This window comes from Chanodichthys erythropterus, chromosome 13 (genome assembly GCF_024489055.1).
Source record: "Chanodichthys erythropterus isolate Z2021 chromosome 13, ASM2448905v1, whole genome shotgun sequence".
Taxonomy (NCBI): Eukaryota; Metazoa; Chordata; class Actinopteri; order Cypriniformes; family Xenocyprididae; genus Chanodichthys; species Chanodichthys erythropterus.
In genome coordinates, this window is record NC_090233.1 from 10732260 (window position 1) to 10756877 (window position 24618).

The window sequence follows — 24618 nt, forward strand, 5'->3', positions numbered from 1 at the left end:
AGACACGTAACTTAAAAGTGGAACATGGAAATCTCATGGATGTACTGAAAAAAAAAACGTTTTATACTTTTTTGTTTAAACACTTAGGCTAATGGCGCCGATGGTCTCATGAGCAGCGCGCCGACATGTAGCGCCAATACGCTTCGGGCAACCTGAGTTCGAGTCCTGGCTCTTGGTCCTTTCCCAATCCCGCCCCCCTCTCTCTCTCTCCCACTTCGCTTCCTGTCCTAATCACTGTCCTATCATAATAGGCAAAAACGCCAAAAATAATTCTTTAAAAAACCAACAAACAAACAAAAAAAAAACAAAAACACTTAGGCTAATGTATTTTCTGAGTGCAGTTAAATGTCAAATGTCTGGTGTATGGGCTATGCAGTGTTCTCAGCAATATGCTTGTTGTTTCCCGGAGTTTTTACGCTTTTTATATATACTTAATAAATGCTACTTTAAGTATATTAAATACACCCAACCTAAAACATCTTCCCCCACCCCTGGTTGACTCCATGCAGTGTTTTATTTCAACCACCATTTTGAAAAGTCTGTTTGCTACTCAAATCAACAATGGAGTTTAAAAAATAGGACCAACAATGAGGTTCAGGCTTTATTAAGCTTACATGCAGAGGACGAAATCCAGTGGGAACTGGAAAGTCGTGCGCTAACCCTAACATCACCGGACTCTTTTTCACGGTACTTTAGACCGCGATGGAAACGCAGACAGCAACAGGTCTGTGGGGGAAAAAGTTCCTGGGACAAATTGTTCCGGGTAATTTCGGTGGAAACAGGGCTATTGTCATGTGACCTATGGCGTCAGTTGCGTTGCTTCACCCTCATTCACAAATCCTCTCCCGTGGCCTCATAAAGTGTCCACCAAATGCGCACTTCTCGCCAGAAGTAGACGATCATCCAAAGTGCTTTTAGCCTACCGTTTTATGAATACTATGAATTCACATACTGTTTTTTTTTTTTGTAAAAAAAGTAGGCATATTCGGACGCAGTATAGGGGTCTCTAATGAGCTGATGTCCTGAATCAGGTGTGTTTGATTAGGTCAAAGTTATAGAGTAAGGGAAATTTTACCATTAAAAGTACTATCATGTTTTATAGTACTTTAACATCTACCTGGAAGCATTAGACAGTCCTATACCTTCCGCAGGGCTCTGGCTTGAAAAGTAGATGTTGTTAAAGTAGTGAGGTGTCACTGTAAGCAACAATCAAGCACATTCTCTCTGCGTGCTGCGTGGCCCATAGTGCTGTACTCATATTTGGCTTTTTAATAATGAAACACTTTTTTGGAAAGGCAAAATGAAAAATTCATGCAGAAATCTGAAGATATGCCATGAAATCAAGCTCAATGCTCTTACTGACACCGGTGGGGTCACACTCACTCTCCACGAGCTCAATAATTCAGCAGTGAGAGAAGATATACTATAGTAAACCTAAAAGTGTGAGACACTTTTAACTTACTACAGGTCAGACTGAAATGTAGCAGGCTTTCATTCATTTTTGGCACTGATGTGAAGACATTTGTGTGCGCGCACATGTGCTTGTATGTCTGCCTCATTGTAAGAAGCTTCTGAAATAATAAGCGTGTTAGCAGTTACCACTAGACCTTGGGTCACAGCCAGAAGGGGCCAATTATAATTGATGGAATCTCTTTGATTTACTGTTCCATTCATATCCATTTGTGTCATGCTCCATATATCACAATTTCCTATGCAAATGATCCGCTTACACATCACTTTGATTAATGACGCGTTGACAGTCGCATTAGGGCCGTTTTTACGCGAAGCTTTCAATGCACAGTATCCTGGTGAGAGGCAGTAGGAGTCGCACTGACATCTGGTGTGCTTTACTAGACACTGCACGAGAGAAATAAGGTGTTGCTCTGAAGCATTACGTCATGGCACATCGTTAAGATTGTTTTATAGCCTACCATATACTGTAACTTCGATACGCTTCTCCTCATCTTTTGTTCATGTTTAGCAGTTTCACATCACAGCAGGAGAGTTTCTAGCCTTTCATCAGTACAGGCGCCCATCAAAAAAGTGAGGGTAAAAATTGTCTTTACCTGCTGTAAGTTGCTCGTTCACAAGCTGCACGCGGGCAATAAAAAGATGCATCAACGCGATATAGGACGTTTTGTTTCATAATATAGTACAAAGGATTGCAGGTTAATATCATTTCATTTAGCGATATTTTGTTTTCTGTCTTATAAAATACCTTATGGTGTAAGAAAAAAACGTTGCAAACGATTCTGTGCGAAACTGAACTGTTCGAATGAATCGAAGTGAATCACGAACCGTTTCAGTTCAGTTATTAGATCAACAGTGATTCATTCGCGAGTCGTTAGTTTTACATAGAATATGTAGAAAACACGACAGAAAACACACGATTTCGAATAATTTGCAGATTATTTTGACTACCCTGGTGAAAAAAAAAGCTAAAACCAGCCTAAGCTGGATGTGGTTTAAGGTGGTCAAGCTGTGTTCAGCTGGTTTTAGCTAGCTACGTTAGTCAGCTAGCTTACCAGCTTTAAAGGTTAGTTTTTCATAATCCTCATGTCGTTCTACACCTGTAAGACCTTCGTTCATCTTCAGAACACAATTTAAGATATTTTTGATTAAAGGTGCAATATGTAATATTTTTACAGCAAAATATCCAAAAGCCACTAGGCCAGTGTTATATATATTTTGTTCACTTGAGTACTTAGAATATCCCAAATGATAAAATTGCAATTTTAACCAAGGCTCCGGGAGGAGTCGCCTGTCAATTGCGTCATACCCGTGTTACCCTCCGTAGAAACCATGGAAACACCAAAGACGCTTTAATATTTACATGTTTTAATAGACCAGAGAACAACTGTTTTGATATATTTATAGACAGAAAACAAATTGTTATATAGCTCAACACGTTTAATCTTATTGTTTAAATCAATTTTCTTGATGTTTTCTTTTTCGAGTACCATGCTTTACCATGCCTCAGAGAAAAACATTATTTTGTGAAGTAGCTAGCATAATCAGATGCAGCTTTATTTTTAGTAACAGTAATACATAATTTTCTCCATCATACAATATGTTTTAAAATTAATTGCATGTCATTTTTCAACACAAGCCATCCAGCATTTAATATGATATTCTAAAATCAATCTATCTTACTGCAGTGCGTAACAGTGTCTCACAGCAGTCGCCGAGCGAACGCACAGAGTAACGTTATAACATCATTTTCAACACTCTAAAATGTATCTAATATGATAAACAGAGCTGCGTTACCTCATACTCATGACCGGAAGTGGCGCTGGCGACTGTGTCATAATAAAAGTTCTGCTGCTCGCGGTGTGTGTTGCGCAATCGCTCCAGCTCCTCGTTCAGCTCCCGCAACACTCGCTCCTGCTCTGCTTCATACTACAGTAACGTTAATAATCGCATCCATTAACATGATTTCTTCCAGACTCCAATCCCTATTCTTTTGTACCGTCCGTAGAGATGGAGATCACATGTCCCAAGATTCCGCTCTAAAACTTGGCGTCATCAACCTACGCCTTTGTTTTGAATAGGCTTCTAGCGACCTCTAGCAGACAAAACACATTACATATTGTACCTTTAAATCCGATGGCTCAGTGAGGCCTGCATAGACAGCAATCTCAAGATCCATAAAGGTACTAAAAACACATTTGAAACAGCTCATGTGATTTGAACAGTTGCTAGCTATGAAATTAGCCTTACAAAGACTAAGTAGTCAGCCAATTTTATTCCAAAAATTAAAAAAAGTCTTTTCCACAACAGCTCAAACAATTCAAGATGTGGTGGAAATGGCATTTGCTGGTTTAGAAAAATGACAGAATTATCCTGTGATGTATATGATGTACACTGTAACATTTAGAGCTAGTCTCACCCTCACCATCGAGATGGTTTGGGCCAATAATGGATTATGGACCCACAAGGCCCTGTGGTGACACACTCTTTGGAAGACCGCTCTGGTCACACGCGCTCTCAAAACTGCAATAAGGTGTTCAGAATAAAGGATTAGCACTGTGGAGATGCCTGGAACGAATAACATTTCTCATTTCCACATTTATTTCACACTCTGCCAACAGTCACTGGCACACTTTCAAGACTTGTCTATCTCGGGCCAATGCAGGACATTAGTACTGCTCTTACACTTTTTGCTCTTTACTGTATCTTAGCACTCATATATATTGCAATAGATATGAAGAATCAGATGGCATCATAGCAATGAAATTTGTTAAAAAAATGGCTTAAGACAGAATTTTTTTTAGAGAGGAGTATATTTTTATATTTTATGCTTTGGATTGTTCTTAATGCACAATGCATCTAATTTATTCTTATAACAGTGTATTTCATTTCCGCTCTTTAATTCTTTATTACAAAACTTTTTTTTTACTTTTTTTGGCAGAGACAGAACATTTAAGTTATCAAGAAACATTTTTAAAAAAAGAAAACAAAACATGCAAATCTGAACTGTAACATAACATACACAGACCAAACTCAAGCCATAAAAGACAAACACAGCAAGCTCACCCTTTATACATCAAATCATATCTATTAAAATTTTGCTATCAAAAATGTACATTTGTATAACTAACAGTGCACATGATCTTATAAGAGCAGATGACTTGTTCTTACTGACAAATTAAACAACAAAAATCTAAACTACATTAAGCAGAAAGCCAATAACACTGTGAATAAAGATATAGATAGCAAGTAAAAAGAAATAAATAAAAAATTACTGTTTTAAAGCCCAAAACACAATGACATGACACATTTGTGCGACAGAAGAAATCAAAATTCAAATTTACCTAAAACAATAGTGTAAAATCAGTGTGTTCATAATCCCTTAAAAGACAAATTCATATTCATTATACGGTGTGACATAACTCTGCTGATTACATCTGAAAGATGCTTTGATTACAGATGCTGAGCAAAGTCATGCATTTGAACCCCTTGGAGATACAGATCAGAATGTACTGAATATGTTCCACTCTTTGCACCGTTTCCATCAATGAAAAGCCGATAGATGCATCGCTTTTGAAGAAAAACAAAGGCATTAACCCCCCCCGACTAGTGCGTCTCGTGTGCAAAACTGTATTATAGACAATATTATCCTCCATTAACTGATTATTTTGGCACAAACAAAAGACGAATATGACATTTCAATAAAAACAGTGCCAAACAATCAATTTGACTGTTAAATTGTTCATACCTGCCAGCTTCACACCTCTTAAAAACAAAAGCATAGTTTATATAACAATGTTGGAGGTGTTTTACTGGGACTCGACACCTGTTTGCATCTTAATAAAACCGTCAGCTCAGCACGCAGTCTGAATCCTAAATGTTTGGTCGATTTATACAGCAGAAAGACTCGACACTAAAATGTCTGAATGCTTGTACATCAAACTACAAGTTAAAATATTGCAAGACAAATGGCTGTGAATATGGTTAATAACAAAGAGAAATAGGAAGAGATGCCACTGCCATCTTCTCTCACACTAGTCAGTGCGAGAGGGTCACTCGTGTGATTGTGAAAGCCCTTAAGAATGTGAAGGATTGATTGCTGTCTTGTGAACCTCAGCCCTTTCAGTCGATAGAGTTGAACAGGCAGTGGATGTTCGGATCCCTCAGCTCAGTAGAAGAGACAAGAGTGTGCGCACTATTAAAAAAGCACAACATTTCAAGTACACTGATAAAGATGACGGCAATCTGATTCTGAAAGCCACCGATTCACATATAAAACTTTTTAAAATCAGTCGGGGTTCAGACTACACAATATCAGCCCGATTTGACGTAGGGTGTTGTGAGGATTCGAAAACGAGAAGCCATTCTGTTAAAATAGGAAGTTTCCCCTCCTCTTTAGGCAGTCTAACTTGTGGTGGACCTCAGGGTTCTGTTCTAGGACCTGTTCTTTTCTCTCCTTATCTACTTCCCCTGGGTTCCATTTTTAGGAACATGGCGTTTCCTTTCACTGTTACGCCAATGATATGCAAATTTATTTGCCTGTAACTAGGAAGTAGTAACTAGGAAGTAACTGTAGGTTCAAGTTTCTCTCTCTAGAGGTTGCAATCCATGCTTTTATCTAGGGTGACCATATGTGCCATTTTCCCAGGACGCATCCTGTCCAGGATTTCTAAATTGCCTAAAATGGTTTGAGCCCTTGCCTCTTTAATCGTGAAAGTGGTCATATCGATGTGCACCCTGAACGCGATTTCTAAACGGAGGTCTGTGCAAGCCACTGTTCTTATCGACAGTCTTCATGCAATGCATTAAAATGTTGTCGTATTTGCAATGCTTTGACCGTTCTCTGTAGATCCAGCCTTCTCGCAAGCCACGATTGGTCGATTATGTATAATGCACGCTATTGGTAAAATAATTTTTTTATCACTACGCTACCTTCCGCAAATATGAAAACAAAACCAAAACTACATTTTATGTAGGGGAAAATGGCACATATGGTCACCCTCGGCTGGATTATTGCAACTCCCTCTATTATGGCATATTTAAGACCCAAATCTTCCACCTACAAGTAGTTCAAAATGCAGCCGGTAGATTACTGAAGGGATCTAAAAAATTTGATTACGTCACGCCCCTTCTGAGATCCCTATATTGGCCGGTGATTCATTATAGAATCAAGTTTCTGCAAATCATTAAATAATCTAGCACCTTCTTATTTGATAAACCTACTCCACGCCTACACTCCCTGAAGAGGACTAAGATCAGAGGGCAAATTCCTCCTTCAGATCCCCAGAACCCGCCTGAAGACAAGGGGAAATAGAGCCTTTGAAGTGGCTGGCCCCACTCTTTGGAATAACCTACCAAATCACATTAGAACGGCTTCCACTTTATCGGAGTTCAAATCCTGTCATAAAACTTTCCAGAACTCTTTTTTTCCTCTGCTTTTAGTATGTTCATTGTTTATTTACTGTGTACTCTTTTTTTTTGTATTGTACAGCACTTTGGTTGGTCTGCAGCTGTTTTTAAATGTGCTTTAGAAATAAACCGAACTTGACGATGGGCGTCAGGACACAAAAATCAATCCTTTTATCTCGTATATTGTGTAATAGTGGATGACAACCGACGATGCTGCGTCTGCAATGCTTCACAATGTCACAACCGAAAGATGGAAAGTTTAATTTTTTTTGGTCCTCTTGATGGGTTCCGTCACATCTGTGACGCTGACCAATAGGAGCACAGAAGCTCTTCCGTACAGAGCTTTCAAACATGGCGAAACAAAAGACACAATGGTATTGGTGCTGCTAGGTGGAATTATGCAATGGAGAAAAGGTTCATGGAGATATGGAAACAATGCTCCTGCCTTTATGATGTTTTCTCGAGGGACTGCCATGACCATGAGTAAAAAAATATAAATGATGGCGAAAGACCGCAAAGGTGCTTCAGCAACCCGGTGAGTACTGGAATTAGCATTAAGCTAAAACGCTGCTTTGGTAGCCAATGTTTGTTTACGCTCTTGTTTCCTGAAGATGTGTAATCTGACAGGGTTCTTTTCCACGACACCACAAGAATTTAGGAGTCAAAAATCGCATAATCTGGCAGTGAATATCGTAACATATAAATATTGTGTAGTCTGAACCCGGCATAAGTTAGTGATGGTATATAAAGTGATCTCTACAAACTTCACATGATAACTAGCAATAAAAACACACAAGGAAGTAAAAGGTGAATCTCACAGAAACTGTCAAGAAACATCTGGGTAGATTTCACATCAAAAGCCCCAAAAGAGAAATTATTTTGCATTGAGCAATAGAAGACAAATTATAGGACTTTTTTTGATTACAAATGACAAAATTAATATATGAAAAATCTAAGTTTCACAATTTTTCACATTAGTACAGTTTTAACTACACATGGTTGCATTTGTAGACAATTTAATTGTGCTGATTTTAATTTTTTTTTTAAACTGGACAATGATTTTCATTATTTTATTGAAGTAAAGAGATTTTTTTTCCACACAATTTGGGAGGGATGACTAGGTTAACTATCATTAATAATAGTTAACATTTAATGATCCTTAAAATTAATGTAATTTTTTCTTTTGACTGATGAGAAATACAATTGACATTTCTTTGTGAGATTCACCCAAAAGTGTGTATAGGAGGAAGTGTCCTCATCAATTTCCTTGACAAGACCTATTGTAACTGGTGATTCAGTGACTTTGTGTGGTCTGACTTCATAGGTTTCTAAAAATGTAAAACGTTTAAAATACTATACCATGCAAACATCGAGAAAACTTCTTAAAAGTAGTGATATGTAAAAGGCCTGTACAAGATTCACATAAAGCTTTGCTCGGTGGATCATTAAAATACATTAAAATACACATCCACTCACATATGGCTTTGCTCTCTTGTCCACTATTCCCTAACATTTCAGCTTTCCCTGATCTCATTTTCACGTGTTTCAATCGTCTTTACGGTTATAGATCTCTCTAAATGCAAGTGGATACCCACCACATGACAAAGCATTTTTACATTCATTAAAATGTCTAGTCTCAAATGATGAAAAAAATTGCAAAGGAAATGCCATCCGAGTCTTTGATAAATGTAGATCATTTCCTTGGCATTGTGTTTACAGAGAGCCACTGTGATTAAAAATCCTCTTTTCCTCCATATGACTTGAAAAAGTTGATCTTGCCAACCAGTTTTACTCCTGAAGGGACTTTGACAAATGTTGAATTTGTTGCCATATCAAGGTTATATATATATATTTCGTTTAGTCTTTTCTATAGGTCTCTTTCATTCTGCAAAGGCCTTTGCAATACATTCTCTCACCACATCAAAGCAACAGAAGATGTCACAGTTTAGGGTCCTCGTGGGGATTCAGAGATTGGCAATTCTGCGTCTTGGAATGGGAAGCGGATGAGGAAGAGGAGGAAGTTGAGGAGGAGGATGAGCTGCGCCTCGTCTCCACACCAGTACTAGTCATTTTCATCTTCCGACGTTTTGCTAGCGGCGCATTGTCGACACTTTTAAGGAAAAACCCCTCACGCTTCCCCCGGTTGAATGCCTGTGGGAACAAAGAGATATCATCATGCTAAGCATTGATATGAGTCTTGTGACATCTTCGCATCGCCTTTGGAGCAGAGACTACGCAGTGAGTTCTGTTGACAGAGTTTAGAGATTCGGAATAGAGGGAAAACTTCAGAATGATGTCACGGAGTTCATTCATGAAGTTGTGTGAATGACATCCGAGCACATGTGCACTTTGGTCAGAGTGGCAATAACGCCATTAAGGTGTTGTTAGGCTCTCAGAAAGAAGGGGTTTAGAGAGACTGGATCCTGACACTGTGAGAAGAGGTGATGCTGCAATGTATATTATGTTTTTTGTGGTTTGAAGACAAACAGGTCTTGTATTGTATGTAGGTAAGATGTAGATGAACTGGTTAATCTCCCTTATGCTGGGAAAGGAAAAGATGTACCAAAATCCGCAATCATAAAAGCAAACATTATTTTTGCTATTCCATTTGGTACTGCTAGTAACTGTACTTAATAAATAACATTCCTCATGACTTTTCCCCTCAAGAATTTTACTCTGGTGCATCACTACTCAATACATCAGAAAAAATGCATATACTTGACCTTGTAGGTGGCATTGACATAGGTACGGACGGTCGGGCCGGTGGACTCCAGAACATCAGGGGTGCAGAGAGGGGTGGAGGACATGACGCCACCTCCCTGAAGCCAAGCGTTCTCCTTCAGAGCCGAGAGCTTCAGCCGTCGCTCAGGATCTACCGTTAACAAACCTGTGAAAATGAAGAGGGAGATAAAACTTGAGATGGAAGCTAATTTAGGGGCTGCCAATATAAGGATCCTTCAGCCACTAAACCACCATCCTCAGGGAACACCACACTCTTTCCTTCCACCAGGGCACTGAACCTCATCCATCTCAATCTAGATGATCAGATGACAGCTATAATAACAAGCACTTGTGCTGAAATTGGACTGAAATGCGTTTGAGTGCCTGCGGGTCCCTGATGGCTGGGTCAGGAATCGCTCATCAAAAGCTTTGGAGTGGTATTAAAACGTATTTCGCAGCTATTTCAGGTCGTAATCAATAGAGACTCCAAGTACTGGGTGAACGCAAGTAAATTTCACATGTCTCAGTGCTTTAAACCCATAAAGATTGCAATTCAGTAACTATGGATCATCACCACCAATTTCACAGAAGACTTTGTGAACTAGTAGATCCTGTAGCAAGGGCTTTTCTGAGTGAATCCTCAATTGGACCCTAATCTTAAACCTGATTTAAATGACACACATTCAGGTTATCCAAACAGATTTTCTGTATATGGAAGGATAATTTCCCATCTCAGAAACTGCCTACTGATTTTGGAGCACTGGGACAAAACAGGCTACAGAGCTGAAAAAAAGGAATCTATAGCCATATTCAGACAGTAATTGTTTCTCATGGGTACGTAAGGTCATTTCCAAATTTACAGGTAAGTGATTTTATTGCCGTCCGAATCCAGAATGTCAGTGTTTTTCTACCACCACCCGTGCAAAACTTCCCAGTCAACAAACTGTTATTTTTTTGTTTTTTTTTGTTTTTTTTTAAACACCAAGGTCATGTGGTAATTTATTTGCTGTCTGAATCCATATCTCAGAGTTTACAAGAAGGGATCAATCCAAAATAATAATAATGTGCACACATTTAAAATATGGACACTTTTATTACTGTAATTCTGGAAACTGTTTATATGAATAAAAAAATAAAAAAACTTGGGATATTATTATGGTATGCAATATTTTTTTGAACATTTAATACATGCATTTATATAAATTTGGACTTTCACGGCTAATCATTTTACTAGTTGAACAATCAGTTGGGTCAAATGTTTACCTCATGTAAATAAGAGGTTGTGTTAACTTATTTCTGCTCATTTCCACATTTTTAAAATGACATCCATTTTGAGATGAGCAGCAAGGCAGAAAACCATTTTAACTTGTCAACAGCTTGTCAATTCTCCTATGTTTGTTTGTATATATATATAAATGAGTATACCTTTACAGTACTTTTGGGGTCAGAAATGCACTACATTTGTCATCAAAATGGAATCTGTTTACTTCTGTCGCTAGGTAACAACAATGCGAGAGAAGGCAGCAAAATGGATAATGTTACGTGCCTCACTGCTGTGCTTTGGCTTTTAAACCTTCAGTTTTGTTTCCAGTGTCAACACAGAATGGCACTTTCATCTATCTTCTGCAAAAGTAGTACAAAGGATTATCTCTCCGCTTGCAGTGTATCAGTCCAGCTTGTTGGGAAAGTGAGTGAGCACACACACACATGTTGGGTTTCCATGTTTTATGTGGACTTTCCATAGATATAAGGTCTTTCAAGGTGGCCTGGAGGGAGGAGGTATCCAAAGCAAATCAACTGGTCATCGGGCTTCCTCAGGGATCAGTTCTTGGACCTCTCCTCTTCTCCATATACACTACATCACTGGGACCCATTATACAGGCACATGGTTTATGCTTCATTTTTATTTCATTTGTACTGTACAAACTGTACATTCTATCCTCTAACCCTACCATTAAAACTACCAATCACAGAAAACTTTCTGTATTTTTACATTTTCAAAAAACATAATTCTGTAAGATTTATTTGCTATTTTCCTCATAATGACCAATAAAAATGTCCCTGTGGGGACATTTTGTTCCCACAACGTAGGGTTTACAGCATCTATAGCATCGAACTGCAATTTAATCAGCAGCGAATCATAATGGAGATCACATGAACTGTACCCCAGACCACCTTTTTATGCAGACTCAGTTACGGTTTATGAATGTGTACCCGAGTGTGGAAAATCAGACTCACATCATCCAAACAAACCGAACTCAAATTAACCCAGGTGTGCAATTTTAATTATATCAATAATAATAAACACACAAGTTTTGATTCTTTCACTTTTAGTACCTCTCACTAGATCTTTGGCCTCATCGGACACACCCTTCCAGGCTTCTCCATCCAATGAGAAATCTCCCTCTTTGATCTTGTGCATGATGTCAGCTGCATGTGATGATGTCATGCCTTTTTTCTCACTCTGGAATGGAACTTGGCCAGAGAGCATGGTGTACTGACAAAAAGAAGAACATTAAAAATATCAGCATATTACATTACATTTTTGAACAAACTTTCAAACAATACATATGGCAGAACAGTCTAGAACAGTACTTCATTCATAAACACATAAACACTCACACCTACCAAGATCACCCCCAGGCTCCAGAGGTCGCACGCCTGGTCATATCCCGAGCTGTGGAAGAGCTCAGGCGCGGCGTACTGCAGGGTAAAGCAGGGGGTCTGCAGGGGTGCACTGCCGCTCCCCGCTGGAAACAACCTCGCAAATCCAAAATCAATCACCTTCAACACGGAGTCATCCGACTCATCAGCAAACAGCACGTTCTGCCAGTGGAGGTGAAAAAAAGAGAGACAATACGTGACATACTGCTATGCATTGACAATAAACCACAAGAGGATCTATGTTATAGTAATTTGACTTCATGTGCACGTTTTGGCACGGTTGAACCAATTATGATGCATCGCGATGTATTGAAACGTGCAATGCGTGTTGCGTTGTGAGGCGGTTGTTCTAAGTGATGGCTGAAAAATCTCATTTAGGAAAAAAATCCCACTGATGAAGATTAATGTCGACAGTCGTCAGATGTGGACGGCACATTAAAATTCCACAGCACGTAGACGAAATCAGCACATGGATAGCTGAGCACAGAGTGAATGCTGAATACATAATATCACAGAAGTGAAATCAAGCAAACTATGAGTGATGATCACACAGCTGACGGGAGATCTGAATGAGAGAACGAGAAACTGAGTAGAGCACGGCCAGTTAGTACTGCAACAGATGGGAGCATAATGCTTTTCTCAATGCATGACAGCATCCTTTTATACATTTAGAGAGAATTGATTAAAAAGGCACTACGGCTGCTCACTTCTTCATTCTATGTTAGTTGATGTATTGAAGAATTCAAATATCAGGATGTCCATCCTTGTGTTCATTTATCGGTTCTATTGTTCAAACATCAACAAACCTACAATATTTCTATAATATTTGTTGATACTTATCGATTCTCAATATTCATTTTTTACTAATTTATCGATACACCGATACCAGCTGAGCTTTTTCGCTCTCTCTTCTCTCTCACAGCCAGTTGAGACACACCGCAGTGTGTGTTTTAATTAAATAAGTGTGTGCAGATCATGATCTGGTGTTTGCGGCTCAGTTCACAGTAAATGCAGCTAATCCCTTTTTCTGCATATGCTGTGAGTTTAATGTGCATTTGGGAGACACCACTTATCCTTTCATTTTTTTCACATTCGCATAATCTCCAACACTTTTGTGGACAGATGATTACAGCGTTTCACTACATTTGTAATGGGAAGGTAATGTAATGAAGTTATAAATTTGAGTATAATGACAACATTAGTATTTGGGATGCACTGAAATTTTATCAAGTAAAAATATTCTGCAAAAATGAATTTTGGGTTTCGGCCAAAATATTTTTGGAGAGCCAAAATCATTGACTGACATGGTGTGTAATTAGTTACTTGATATGAAACAAAGTCTCAGCTTTCAAATTCTGTCAATTCTATAAAAAAAATGTAAACAATACATGTCATTTTGATGACCTTGTTTAAAGGTGCCATCGAATGGAAAATTGAATATACCTTGGCATAGTTAAATAACAAGAGTTCAGTACATGGAAATGACATACAGTGAGTCTCAAACTCCATTGTTTCCTCCTTCTTATGTAAATCTCATTTGTTTAAAAGACCTCCGGAAAACAGGCAAATCTCAACATAACACCAACTGTTACGTAACAGTCGGGATCATTAATATGTACGCCCCCAATATTTGCATATGCCAGCTCATGTTCAAGGCATTAGACAAGGGCAGCCAGTATTAACGTCTGGATCTGTGCACAGCTGAATCATCAGACTAGGTAAGCAAGCAAGAACAATAGCGAAAAATGGCAGATTGAGCGATAACTGACATGATCCATGATAACATGATATTTTTAGAGATATTTGTAAACGGTCTTTCTAAATGTTTCGTTAGCATGTTGCTAATGTACTGTTAAATGTGGTTAAAGTTACCATCGTTTATTACTATATTCACGAAGACAAGACTGTCATTATTTTCATTTTTTAAACACTTGCAGTCTGTATAATTCATAAACACAACTTCATTCTTTATACTCATTCAGAATCAAATGTAAACATCCAAATAAATACAATACTCACGCGATTAGACATGCTGCATGACGAACACTTTGTAAAGATCCATTTTGAGGGTTATATTAGCTGTGTGAACTCTGTTTATGTTGTTTAAGGCAGTCGCGAGCTCCAGGGGCGGGGAGCACGAGAATTAAAGGGGCCGCAGCATGAATCGGTGCATAGTTAATGATGCCCCAAAATAGGCTGTTAAAAAAATTAATTAAAAAAAATCTATGGGGTATTTTGAGCTGAAACTTCACAGACAAATTCAGGGGACACCTTAGACTTATATTTCATCTTGTAAAAAAAATGTTCAATGGCACCTTTAAAGAGACAGATCGCTGTTGCTCCTCAGTTCAAGTGGCACATGAACTGATAAACTCTTCCTCTTTACTACAAGTTATAGCATGAAATAAACATGAATGAACATCAGAAGGTATTTTGAAAGAAACAGTACAACTTACTTAAATATATCATGCCTCATATAATCATTCAATCAGTGTTTCAACCGGAGAAGATGTGAATAAAACAGCTTGTAAACAATGTCACGAAACATTACATTTACCTCAGAAAACCATTCAAACCATTCAATGCATTTAAGAGCAATATATGCGCTACGTTACATATTAATTAGATTTATACTTAACCTGTTGTCTTCATTATTTAATGTACACTACCACTCAAAAGTTTGGGATCTGTAAGATTTTTAATGTCTTTAAAAAAAGTTTCGTCTGCTCACCAAGGGTTCATTTACTCAATTAAAAATACAGTAAAAACAGTAATATTGTGAAATATTATTACAATTTAAAATAACTTTTCTATTTGAAAATATTTTAAAATGTAATTTATTCCTGTGATGGCAAAGCTGAATTTTCAGCATCATTACTCCAGTCTTCAGTGTCACATGATCCTTCAGAAATCATTCTAATATGTCAATTTGCTGCTCAAGAAACATTTATTGTTTACAATTGTACAAAATATTTGTGTACAATATTTTTTTTCAGGATTCTTTGATCAATAGAAAGTTCAAACGAACAGTGTTTATCTGAAATCTAATCTTTTGTAACATTACAAATGTCTGTACTGCCACTTTTGATTGATTTAATGCATCCTTGCTAAATAAAAAGTATTAATTTCTTTAATTTCTTTTCAAAAAAATAAAAATAAAAATTCTTACTGACCCCAAACTTTTGAATGGTAGTGTATAATGTTACAAAAGCTTTGTATTTCAGATAAATGCTGTTCTTTTGAACTTTCTATTCATCAAGTAATCCTGAAAAAAAAAGTTGAAACTGAAAAAAAAAACTGTTTTCAACATTGATAATAATAATAAATGTATCAAATGTAGTCATGATGCTGAAAATTCAGCTTTGCCAAGACGAGAATAAATTACTTTGTAAAATATATTCAAATAGAAAGCAGTTATATTAAATTGTAATAATTTTTCACAATATTACTGTTTTACTTTATTTTTAATTAAATAAATTAAGCCTTGGTGAGCAGACGAAACTTCTTTTAAAAACATTAAAAATCTTACCGATCCCAAACTTTTGAACGGTAGTGTATGTTTCAATAAATCTGCCCTGAATGTTATTGATATAGAAACGTATGTGTAATGTAAATGTTTATATACATCTCAATTTGATATACAACTAAATTTGATTAACTAATTGATTATTAAATAAACATTTTTGGTCTTCAGCTAAATCAAAACTAATTACAATTTTGGTGTTGGGGTAAAAAAAGCTGTACTTTTCCTCTGTAAAATCTAGGCAGATTATGATGGATAAATGGAACAGATCAGCACATTTACTGAAGAAAATGTGAGTGGCCTGTGCAAACGTCACTGACAAAATGATAAGGTGTTTGGAGTTGTTTTTTCAAGTGGTTACTAGGGTGTTGTTAGTTAAGCCTAATCACTTTTGCCCTAATAAAAAAAATCAGGTAAATCTGTAATTCTTTCTCTCTGTATCTCTCTACCTCTGGTTTGAGGTCTCGATGTACGACTCCAGCCTCATGCATGTAGCTGACCGCTGACACCAGGCTCTTCATCAGCTGACTGGCCTCCCATTCTGCAAACACCTTCTTTTTCCTTATTCGCTCCAGAAGCTCTCCACCACGCAACAGCTCCATGACCAGATATGTATGATACTTGGAGAGACAGAATGTAGAAAATGGGAATGAAAAATAAAAGTACTAGCATAAAGGGCATTAAAAAAAGCAGAACTAAGTGTATATTTTATAAGTGATCAGATATAAAAGATCAAAAAATTAAACATGTTTTTTAGTCTGAAGTCATTATAATTACCTTAAAAACAGCAGATTTTCAATAGCTAGGTGTATGTTGTGGTGCAAAGGCATACCTGATCGGTATAGACCTCATGGAGTGTGACGATGTTCGGGTGAGATTCACATTGGCGTAGTGCTGCGACCTCTCTCTGAGTCATGGCCTCCATCCTACAAAATAAGAAAGAAAGTAGGGAATTGTCAATGATGATATCTTTATTGTTGATTTAATGACATGCAAGCTGACATTATCAAGTATATCACTCACTTTACAAAAACATGCCTCAAGAGCACAAACTTTCACTGCATGATGCAGCATTTTAGAATGCAGTTAAAATGTCAATTGAAATTCTTTTGCACATCTCAGAGCAACAAACAGCAGTGTTTCATTACTGAATTAATCTGCTTTTTTATTAATTATTTAGGTGAATGATTCAATAACCCATTCATAAAGACACTTGTTTAGTTTCTGAATGAATAAGCTGTTTTGAACAAATCATTTGAATGAATGATTCAATGGCTTACTCAACACAGGGACTTTCCGCCACCTACTGGTGGTTTTAGTTTCAAACATTTTTCAATATTAATTTTATTTTTTACAATTTAAAACTCTGGTATTATTTACACAATTGTATTTGCAGCGAAAATGCGTTTATGCCACCTCTGAGCCATATTAAATTCACCTAAGTGCCTGTTTACACCTGTTACCTGCGTTTTCTCTGATCGAATAGATATCCAATCGTGAAAAGACCAGGTGTAAATGCCCTCCGAAATGCATTCGTGATGGATATAAATCCGATCACTCAAACCACTTGGTCTGGGACGCACTCCAGTCAAAACTGAATAAGTCTAAATGCATCTGGTTGCTAAAACCACATATGTAAATTCAACCCAAAAATGCTAAAAAATAAACTTTTGAGAGCGTGTTATAGGCTAAATAACTTTATAATCAGATAGGACAGCGCTACTGCATCACACATCACCGCAGATGAGCAGCTGAGTATCTCTTCAGCAAGCCGACGCACAAACTGCCACAAATCAAACTGAAAGTAAGTCGCAGATGCTCAAAACACAATCATCTTCATTAAAAGTAATGAGACTAAATGATCTTACCAGTGCTGTTGCCGCACTCACTCCTATTGCGATTTTGAAATTAGCTAATGGTCAATAAAATGCAGCTCATATTTGTTGCTTTTGATGACGTGAACTCCATGAAATCTGTATATAGGGTGGGAATTGAAGATCATATTTATATCCGTTTTGCGGAGAAACATTTATGTGGTCAAGTGTAAATGGAATCATTTTGATAAATCAGATCAGTAAAAAGCATGATGTGACCAGGTGTAAACAGGCCCAAAATGCCACTTCAGATGCAGCTTCTGTGCCACCTCTGTAGTGCAAAAATGCCTTTGTTGTTAATGATTTTATTGGATTGGTAACATCCCTATAATGTCCATATAAAATATCATAAAAGTTTAGAAACAATTTTCCACAGCAGGCCTAAATCAGCCAAAGTAACAGCATAGAAATTCACACAAAATATTATCTGATTATTGTTATTTAAAAAAAATCCCACAAAATATAGAGATATTATATATTATTTTTTATATAATATCAAACACCCCTCATGCTAAAATCATTTAGATATTATTTTACAAAAAACGGGCATAAATGATTTTTTCAGTAGTCTTGAATGACTTTACTACTAAAAAATGTATACATATATTTTTAGATTATGTTTTTTTTCTTCTAATGCTTACCTTTGTTAATTCGTAGGAAACCCTGAATAAAGACTTTAAAACCTCAAGTGATGACATGCAGTATGTGATTTTTAATGTGTTTTGGCAATAAACAAATCTGGTTTAATGTCTCTACCTTCGGCTGATGATTTTTACAGCGTATTCCTGGCCACTCTGCCTGTGTCTGCACTTCCTACAGACAGAAAAACTACCCTCGCCCAGTGGCGTCCCCTGCAGGCACAGCTCATAGTGTTGAAAGAACTGGGAGTCCTGAAAAAGACAGAAGAAACAATGATGTTTTACCTTTGTTACCCACCAAAAAAAAAAAAAAAAAGATTTTTTATTTTTTTTTAAAAAGGTACCTTTAGCATAGAACTGCGCTGGACTGTAGCAGAACCAGGCCGGTCAACATTCACATGAGCGTCCAGAACATCCGCCATAACCACATTCTTATTGAACAAGATAGAAGGAGCCACAAAAGAGTAGCCCTGAGAGAAAGAGGAGACTGAATCACTACAGAGATTCATTTGACAACAGTAAAATCAAAATACTATGTTTTGTTCCTGCCACTAAATAAAAAAAATAAAGGTAATTGCGACTTTTTTCCCCCTCAATTGCGAGATTTAAAGTCAGAATAGCATGATATAAAGTCAGAATTATGGGTTACAAAGTCAGAATTGCGTGATATAAAGGTGACTTTTTTCTTGCAATTGCGAGTTATCACGCAATTCTGTATTTATATCTCAATTCTGACTTTTTTTTCTCATTGAGTTATAAAGTCAGAATTGCATGATATAAACTCGCAATTGAGAAAAAACGTCAGTCTTTTCCCCCTCACAACTGCAAATTATAACATGCAATTGCAAGTTTATATCTCGCAAGTCTGACTATATCAAGCAATTCTGACTTTATAACTCGCAATTCTGACTTTATATCACGCAATTCTGACTATATCACGCAATTCTGACTTTATATCACGCAATTCTGACTATATCACGCAATTCTGACTATATCACGCAATTCTGACTATATATCACGCAATTCAATTCTGACTTTATATCACGCAATTCTGACTATCACGCAATTCAATTCTGACTATATCACGCAATTCTGACTATATCACGTAATTCTGACTATATCACACAATTCTGACTATATCACGCAATTCAATTCTGACTATATCACGCAATTCAATTCTGACTATATCACGCAATTCAATTCTGACTATATCACGCAATTCTGACTATATCACGCAATTCTGACTTTATATCACGCAATTCAGACTTTATATCACGCAATTCTGACTATATCACGCAATTCTGACTATATCACGCAATTCAATTCTGACTATATCACGCAATTCTGACTATATCACGCAATTCTGACTATATCATGCAATTCAATTCTGTCTATATCACGCAATTCTGACTATATCACGCAATTCTGACTATATCACGCAATTCTGACTATATCACACAATTCTGAATTTATATCACGCAATTCAATTCTGACTATATCACGCAATTCTGACTATATCACGCAATTCTGACTATATCACGCAATTCTGACTTTATATCAGGCAATTCTGACTTTATATCACGCAATTCTGACTATATCACGCAATTCTGACTATATCTCGCAATTCTGACTTTATATCTCGCAATTCTGACTTTATATCTCGCAATTCTGACTTTATATCTCGCAATTCTGACTATATATCTCGCAATTCTGACTATATCACGCAATTCTGACTATATCACGCAATTCAATTCTGACTATATCACGCAATTCTGACTATATCACGCAATTCTGACTATATCACGCAATTCTGAATATATCACACAATTCTGAATTTATATCACGCAATTCAATTCTGACTATATCACGCAATTCTGACTATATCACGCAATTCTGACTTTATATCACGCAATTCTGACTTTATATCTCGCAATTCTGACTTTATTTCTCGCAATTCTGACTTTATAACTCATAATTCTGACTTTATAACTCGCAATTCTGCCTTTATATCTCGCAATTCTGACTATATCACGCAATTCTGACTTTATATCACGCAATTCTGACTATATCACGCAATTCTGACTATATCACACAATTCTGACTATATCTCGCAATTCTGACTTTATAACTCATAATTCTGACTTTATTTCTCGCAATTCTGACTTTATTTCTCGCAATTCTGACTTTATATCTCGCAATTCTGACTTTATATCACGCAATTCTGACTATATCACGCAATTCTGACTCGCAATTCTGACTCTATATCACGCAATTCTGACTATATCACGCAATTCTGACTTTATATCTCGCAATTCTGACTTTATATCTCGCAATTCTGACTTTATATCTCGCAATTCTGAATTTATATCTCGCAATTCTGAATTTATATCTCGCAATTCTGACTATATCTCGCAATTCTGACTTTATATCACGCAATTCTGACTTTATATCACGCAATTCTGACTTTATATCACGCAATTCTGACTATATCACGCAATTCTGACTATATCTCGCAATTCTGACTTTATATCTCGCAATTCTGACTTTATATCTCGCAATTCTGACTTTATAACTCATAATTCTGACTTTATATCTCGCAATTCTGACTTTATTTCTCGCAATTCTGACTTTATATCTCGCAATTCTGACTATATCACGCAATTCTGACTCTATATCACGCAATTCTGACTATCTCGCAATTCTGACTATATCACGCAATTCTGACTTTATATCTCGCAATTCTGACTTTATATCTCGCAATTCTGACTTTATATCTCGCAATTCTGACTTTATATCTCGCAATTCTGACTTTATATCTCGCAATTCTGAATTTATATCTCGCAATTCTGACTATATCTCGCAATTCTGACTTTATATCACGCAATTCTGACTATATCACGCAATTCTGACTATATCACACAATTCTGACTATATCTCGCAATTCTGACTTTATATCTCGCAATTCTGACTTTATAACTCATAATTCTGACTTTATATCTCGCAATTCTGACTTTATTTCTCGCAATTCTGACTTTATTTCTCGCAATTCTGACTATATCACGCAATTCTGACTATATCACGCAATTCTGACTATATCACGCAATTCTGACTATCTCGCAATTCTGACTATATCACGCAATTCTGACTTTATATCTCGCAATTCTGACTATATCTCGCAATTCTGACTATATCACGCAATTCTGAATTTATATCTCAATTCTGAGAAAAAAAAAGGCAGAATTGTGAGATAAAAAGTCACAATTACCTTTTTTATTTTCTATTTCATGGTGGAAACAAGCTTCCATAAAAAACAGCTTGAACCAACCTAAGTGGCTTGCTGGTTTTAGCTATTCTGACAGAATATTCTATTCTTAAAAAAAGTTCCACAGAAGAAGATTTAGAATGATGAAGATGAGCAAGTACAGAATTTTCACTTTTGGGTGAACTATTTCTATAAACTGGTCTAGCTAGTCTCCAGTCTGGTAAAGCTGGTGTTTGGCTGGTTAGACTGGTCTGTTTTGGCCAGCTGAGGTTGGTTCAAGCGGTTTCAGCAGGGGTGAGATTAAGCTGAATAATAGAACATCGTGGAACAGGGTATACATGACAGAGAAGGTGTTAAAAAGTGTGTGTCGTGACTTGATCAAGGAGACTAAGTATTAAGTTACTGTGCTGTAATTGTGAATGTATGTGTACAGTTACACTATCTGTTGCTATTAATAATGGAGGGCTGTGGCAGGAAAAAAGATTTAATGTATTGTATGCATGAAAGGGACACAGGGACAGGTGTGTTTGTGCGTGCGAATACCTGAAACAGACGGTCTGTACTAGGTGGTGTGCTGGCAGGGGAATAGACTGGATCCATTCCTGTAAACTCCTCAGCAAAGTTACCCACATCCAACTCATTACGTAGTTCTGGTCGGAATGGGCTCTGAACCTTTTTCTCTGCCAAGTCCGACCAGTTTAACCCCTAGAGAGACCAACCAGTTGAGTTGTGTGACAATCTACAGTGACACCAAAAAGTATGTGGACACTTAAGCCACTTAAATATGCATGAAGGTCACTGTATTAGATAACGAAGTGTCAAGTGCCTTTGTTTGTTTGTTTAAAGAAAAAAGATTCTAAAAAAAGATTTTCTGGTTAAATATTTCATGTAAACAGTATGAAACAATAGATATACTGTTTAAAATGAATACTAAATATTTGGACACTTTCTGATTTGTGAAACTAAAATCAGTTTGGGCTTAAATTGGTCATAAAAGAGAAAATAAGAAAATAAGACTTTGACATGCATTAAAAACACATTGTAACTTCTAAATTTACTGAAAATAAGCTTAAAATAAATTGTTACACAAATCTGTGATTCACAGATTTGTGAAGTTGCAACTAACTTCCATATTGTGACATTTTCGAGAGAAACAGCGAACTGAATGAGAAAAAAAATATATAAGACGGGACTTAATTTTATCCATCAGTTGGTGTAAAAAAAAAGTAAGAGTAGCACACCAGAATGGAGGCAGATATGAATACAATAAAGCTGCATGATTCTGGATAAATTAAGAATCACCATTATTGTGTTTCAAATAGAAATCACGATTCTCCCACGATTCTGAACATACAACTAAACAAAATAAAGTAATTTACTGGAGGTTCGGAAAAAATGTTAAGTGCTGCAGTCTAATTTAATTAATTTCAGTGAAATATAAAAAAAAAAAAAAAAAACTGATTCAAAGACTCATATACTTGACTTGTTTCATTACTGGATGAATCAACGTTTTTGAACGAATCTCTTGATTGAATGATTCAATGACAAATACATTTTTTAACAGTCAGTTGTCGCCACCTACTGGTGTAACGATGTACTTGATATAATAATTATTTGAAGCACCAAGTTACTTTCAAAAGGTGATCTGCTCTATTATGATCACTTTCGTAGACGTCAGCATTTATATCCAAACTATAAACTTATCTCAGTACTTAAAACTTTACTCAGTGCTGCAATAATTTGAATATTTGTAACAGAAATAATGATAGATATACATAACAACTGCTTTCTCTGGTCACCGGCAATGCAATTAGCTTAACTGCAGTACATGTTTGCATATGTCAGCAGAGAAAAGTCATATCACAGGAAGAGCAAGCTGTGACATTTTGATTAAAGATTACTTTAAGTGTGGGTTGTATTGTGAAAGTTAGGCTTTAAACCTACTTAAAACCAATAAACAAGCATTGCAATTTCATACTGTTAGTAAAACGGTTATCCAATCATAACAGTAGGCATTAACATTCCATTTGTTCATCATATAAAAGGACAAAAAGCAATGTAAAACTAAATTATGACAGTTTTTGGTGCAAAAATCTTGATAATTTAAGTGGGCCTCAGGGAATAAGTAAAAAATGACCCATTTAAATTTTTTTTTTTTTTTTTTTTTTTTGTCTCTTAATGTTTACCTTTTTAATCATTAATCAAAATACAATAACTTGTCCTGTCTCTGAAATGACTTTTCTTTTCAAACATCAAGCCCCATTGTTTTTCAACCCCTCCCTACAACCATCGGTCCTATAACTACTGTTCACAATCTAATCAATTCCCGATGAATAAAATCAAGCCAGTCCAACGTCTTTCCCCACTTAATAAAGGTCACATTAAAGAAGTAAAATGGGTTGCAAACAATTACTAGAGGGAAATAGAGAAAAGATGAGACAAGGATGGAGAAATGACAGAGTAGTGATGCACCAAAGTAATTAAAAATACAGAAACCAAAATTAAAGTTTTAATTTAGCTGAATACCCACACTAAAGTTTAATTAATACTCAATTAATTAAATTTATTTAATATTGTTAATTAAACACTGAGTTGTATATAAACTTTTCAATTGTACAAAATTCAGTTTTTATATTAACTGTTTAATGATATAATTCCGTTTCCACTCCAATTCTTTGTTAAAATATAAACTTTTAAACAGCGGCTGTAATAACTTCTTTTCATGAAAAATGTATTCAAACTTACATTAAATAATGAAGACAACGGGTAAAGCAAAAATATAATGAATACGTAATATTGTACATACATTGGACATTTAGCAAAATGCTATTCTCAAGAGTTATTTTTTTAGCCAACTAATAAATATGGACAGTAAATGGTTTTTGTAAAACGTTACATTGGTTTATTGACGTTTATTTTCCGTAGTTGAAACAAGGAGCAATTACATTGGACATGATTTTACTAAGTTTTACAGCTTTATTTTTTCAACATACCTTCTGATGTTCATTCAAGTTTATTTTCGCGCTATAACTAGTAGTAAAGAGGAAGAGATTATCA

General features: G+C 36.3%; 1 protein-coding gene across 2 annotated transcripts in view; it reads right to left on the minus strand.

Annotated features, from left to right (window-relative positions):
* Nucleotides 1-3901: 3901 nt before the first annotated feature.
* rps6ka4 (ribosomal protein S6 kinase, polypeptide 4) overlaps nucleotides 3902-24618 on the minus strand; it is a 31773-nt gene continuing 11056 nt past the window's right edge. The window contains exons 10-19 of one of the 2 annotated variants that reach the window (XM_067405761.1): nucleotides 22105-22266; nucleotides 18644-18769; nucleotides 18418-18551; nucleotides 16620-16713; nucleotides 16237-16407; nucleotides 12229-12426; nucleotides 11938-12097; nucleotides 9603-9766; nucleotides 8796-9030; nucleotides 3916-5665 (exon numbers count right to left, since the gene is read on the minus strand). In XM_067405761.1, the coding sequence (XP_067261862.1) occupies nucleotides 8818-9030; nucleotides 9603-9766; nucleotides 11938-12097; nucleotides 12229-12426; nucleotides 16237-16407; nucleotides 16620-16713; nucleotides 18418-18551; nucleotides 18644-18769; nucleotides 22105-22266 (1422 nt within the window). In that variant the 3' untranslated portion in view covers nucleotides 3916-5665; nucleotides 8796-8817. Of the gene's footprint in view, nucleotides 9031-9602; nucleotides 9767-11937; nucleotides 12098-12228; nucleotides 12427-16236; nucleotides 16408-16619; nucleotides 16714-18417; nucleotides 18552-18643; nucleotides 18770-22104; nucleotides 22267-24618 lie in introns of both variants that reach the window. The other variant, XM_067405760.1, reaches the window with a different exon arrangement.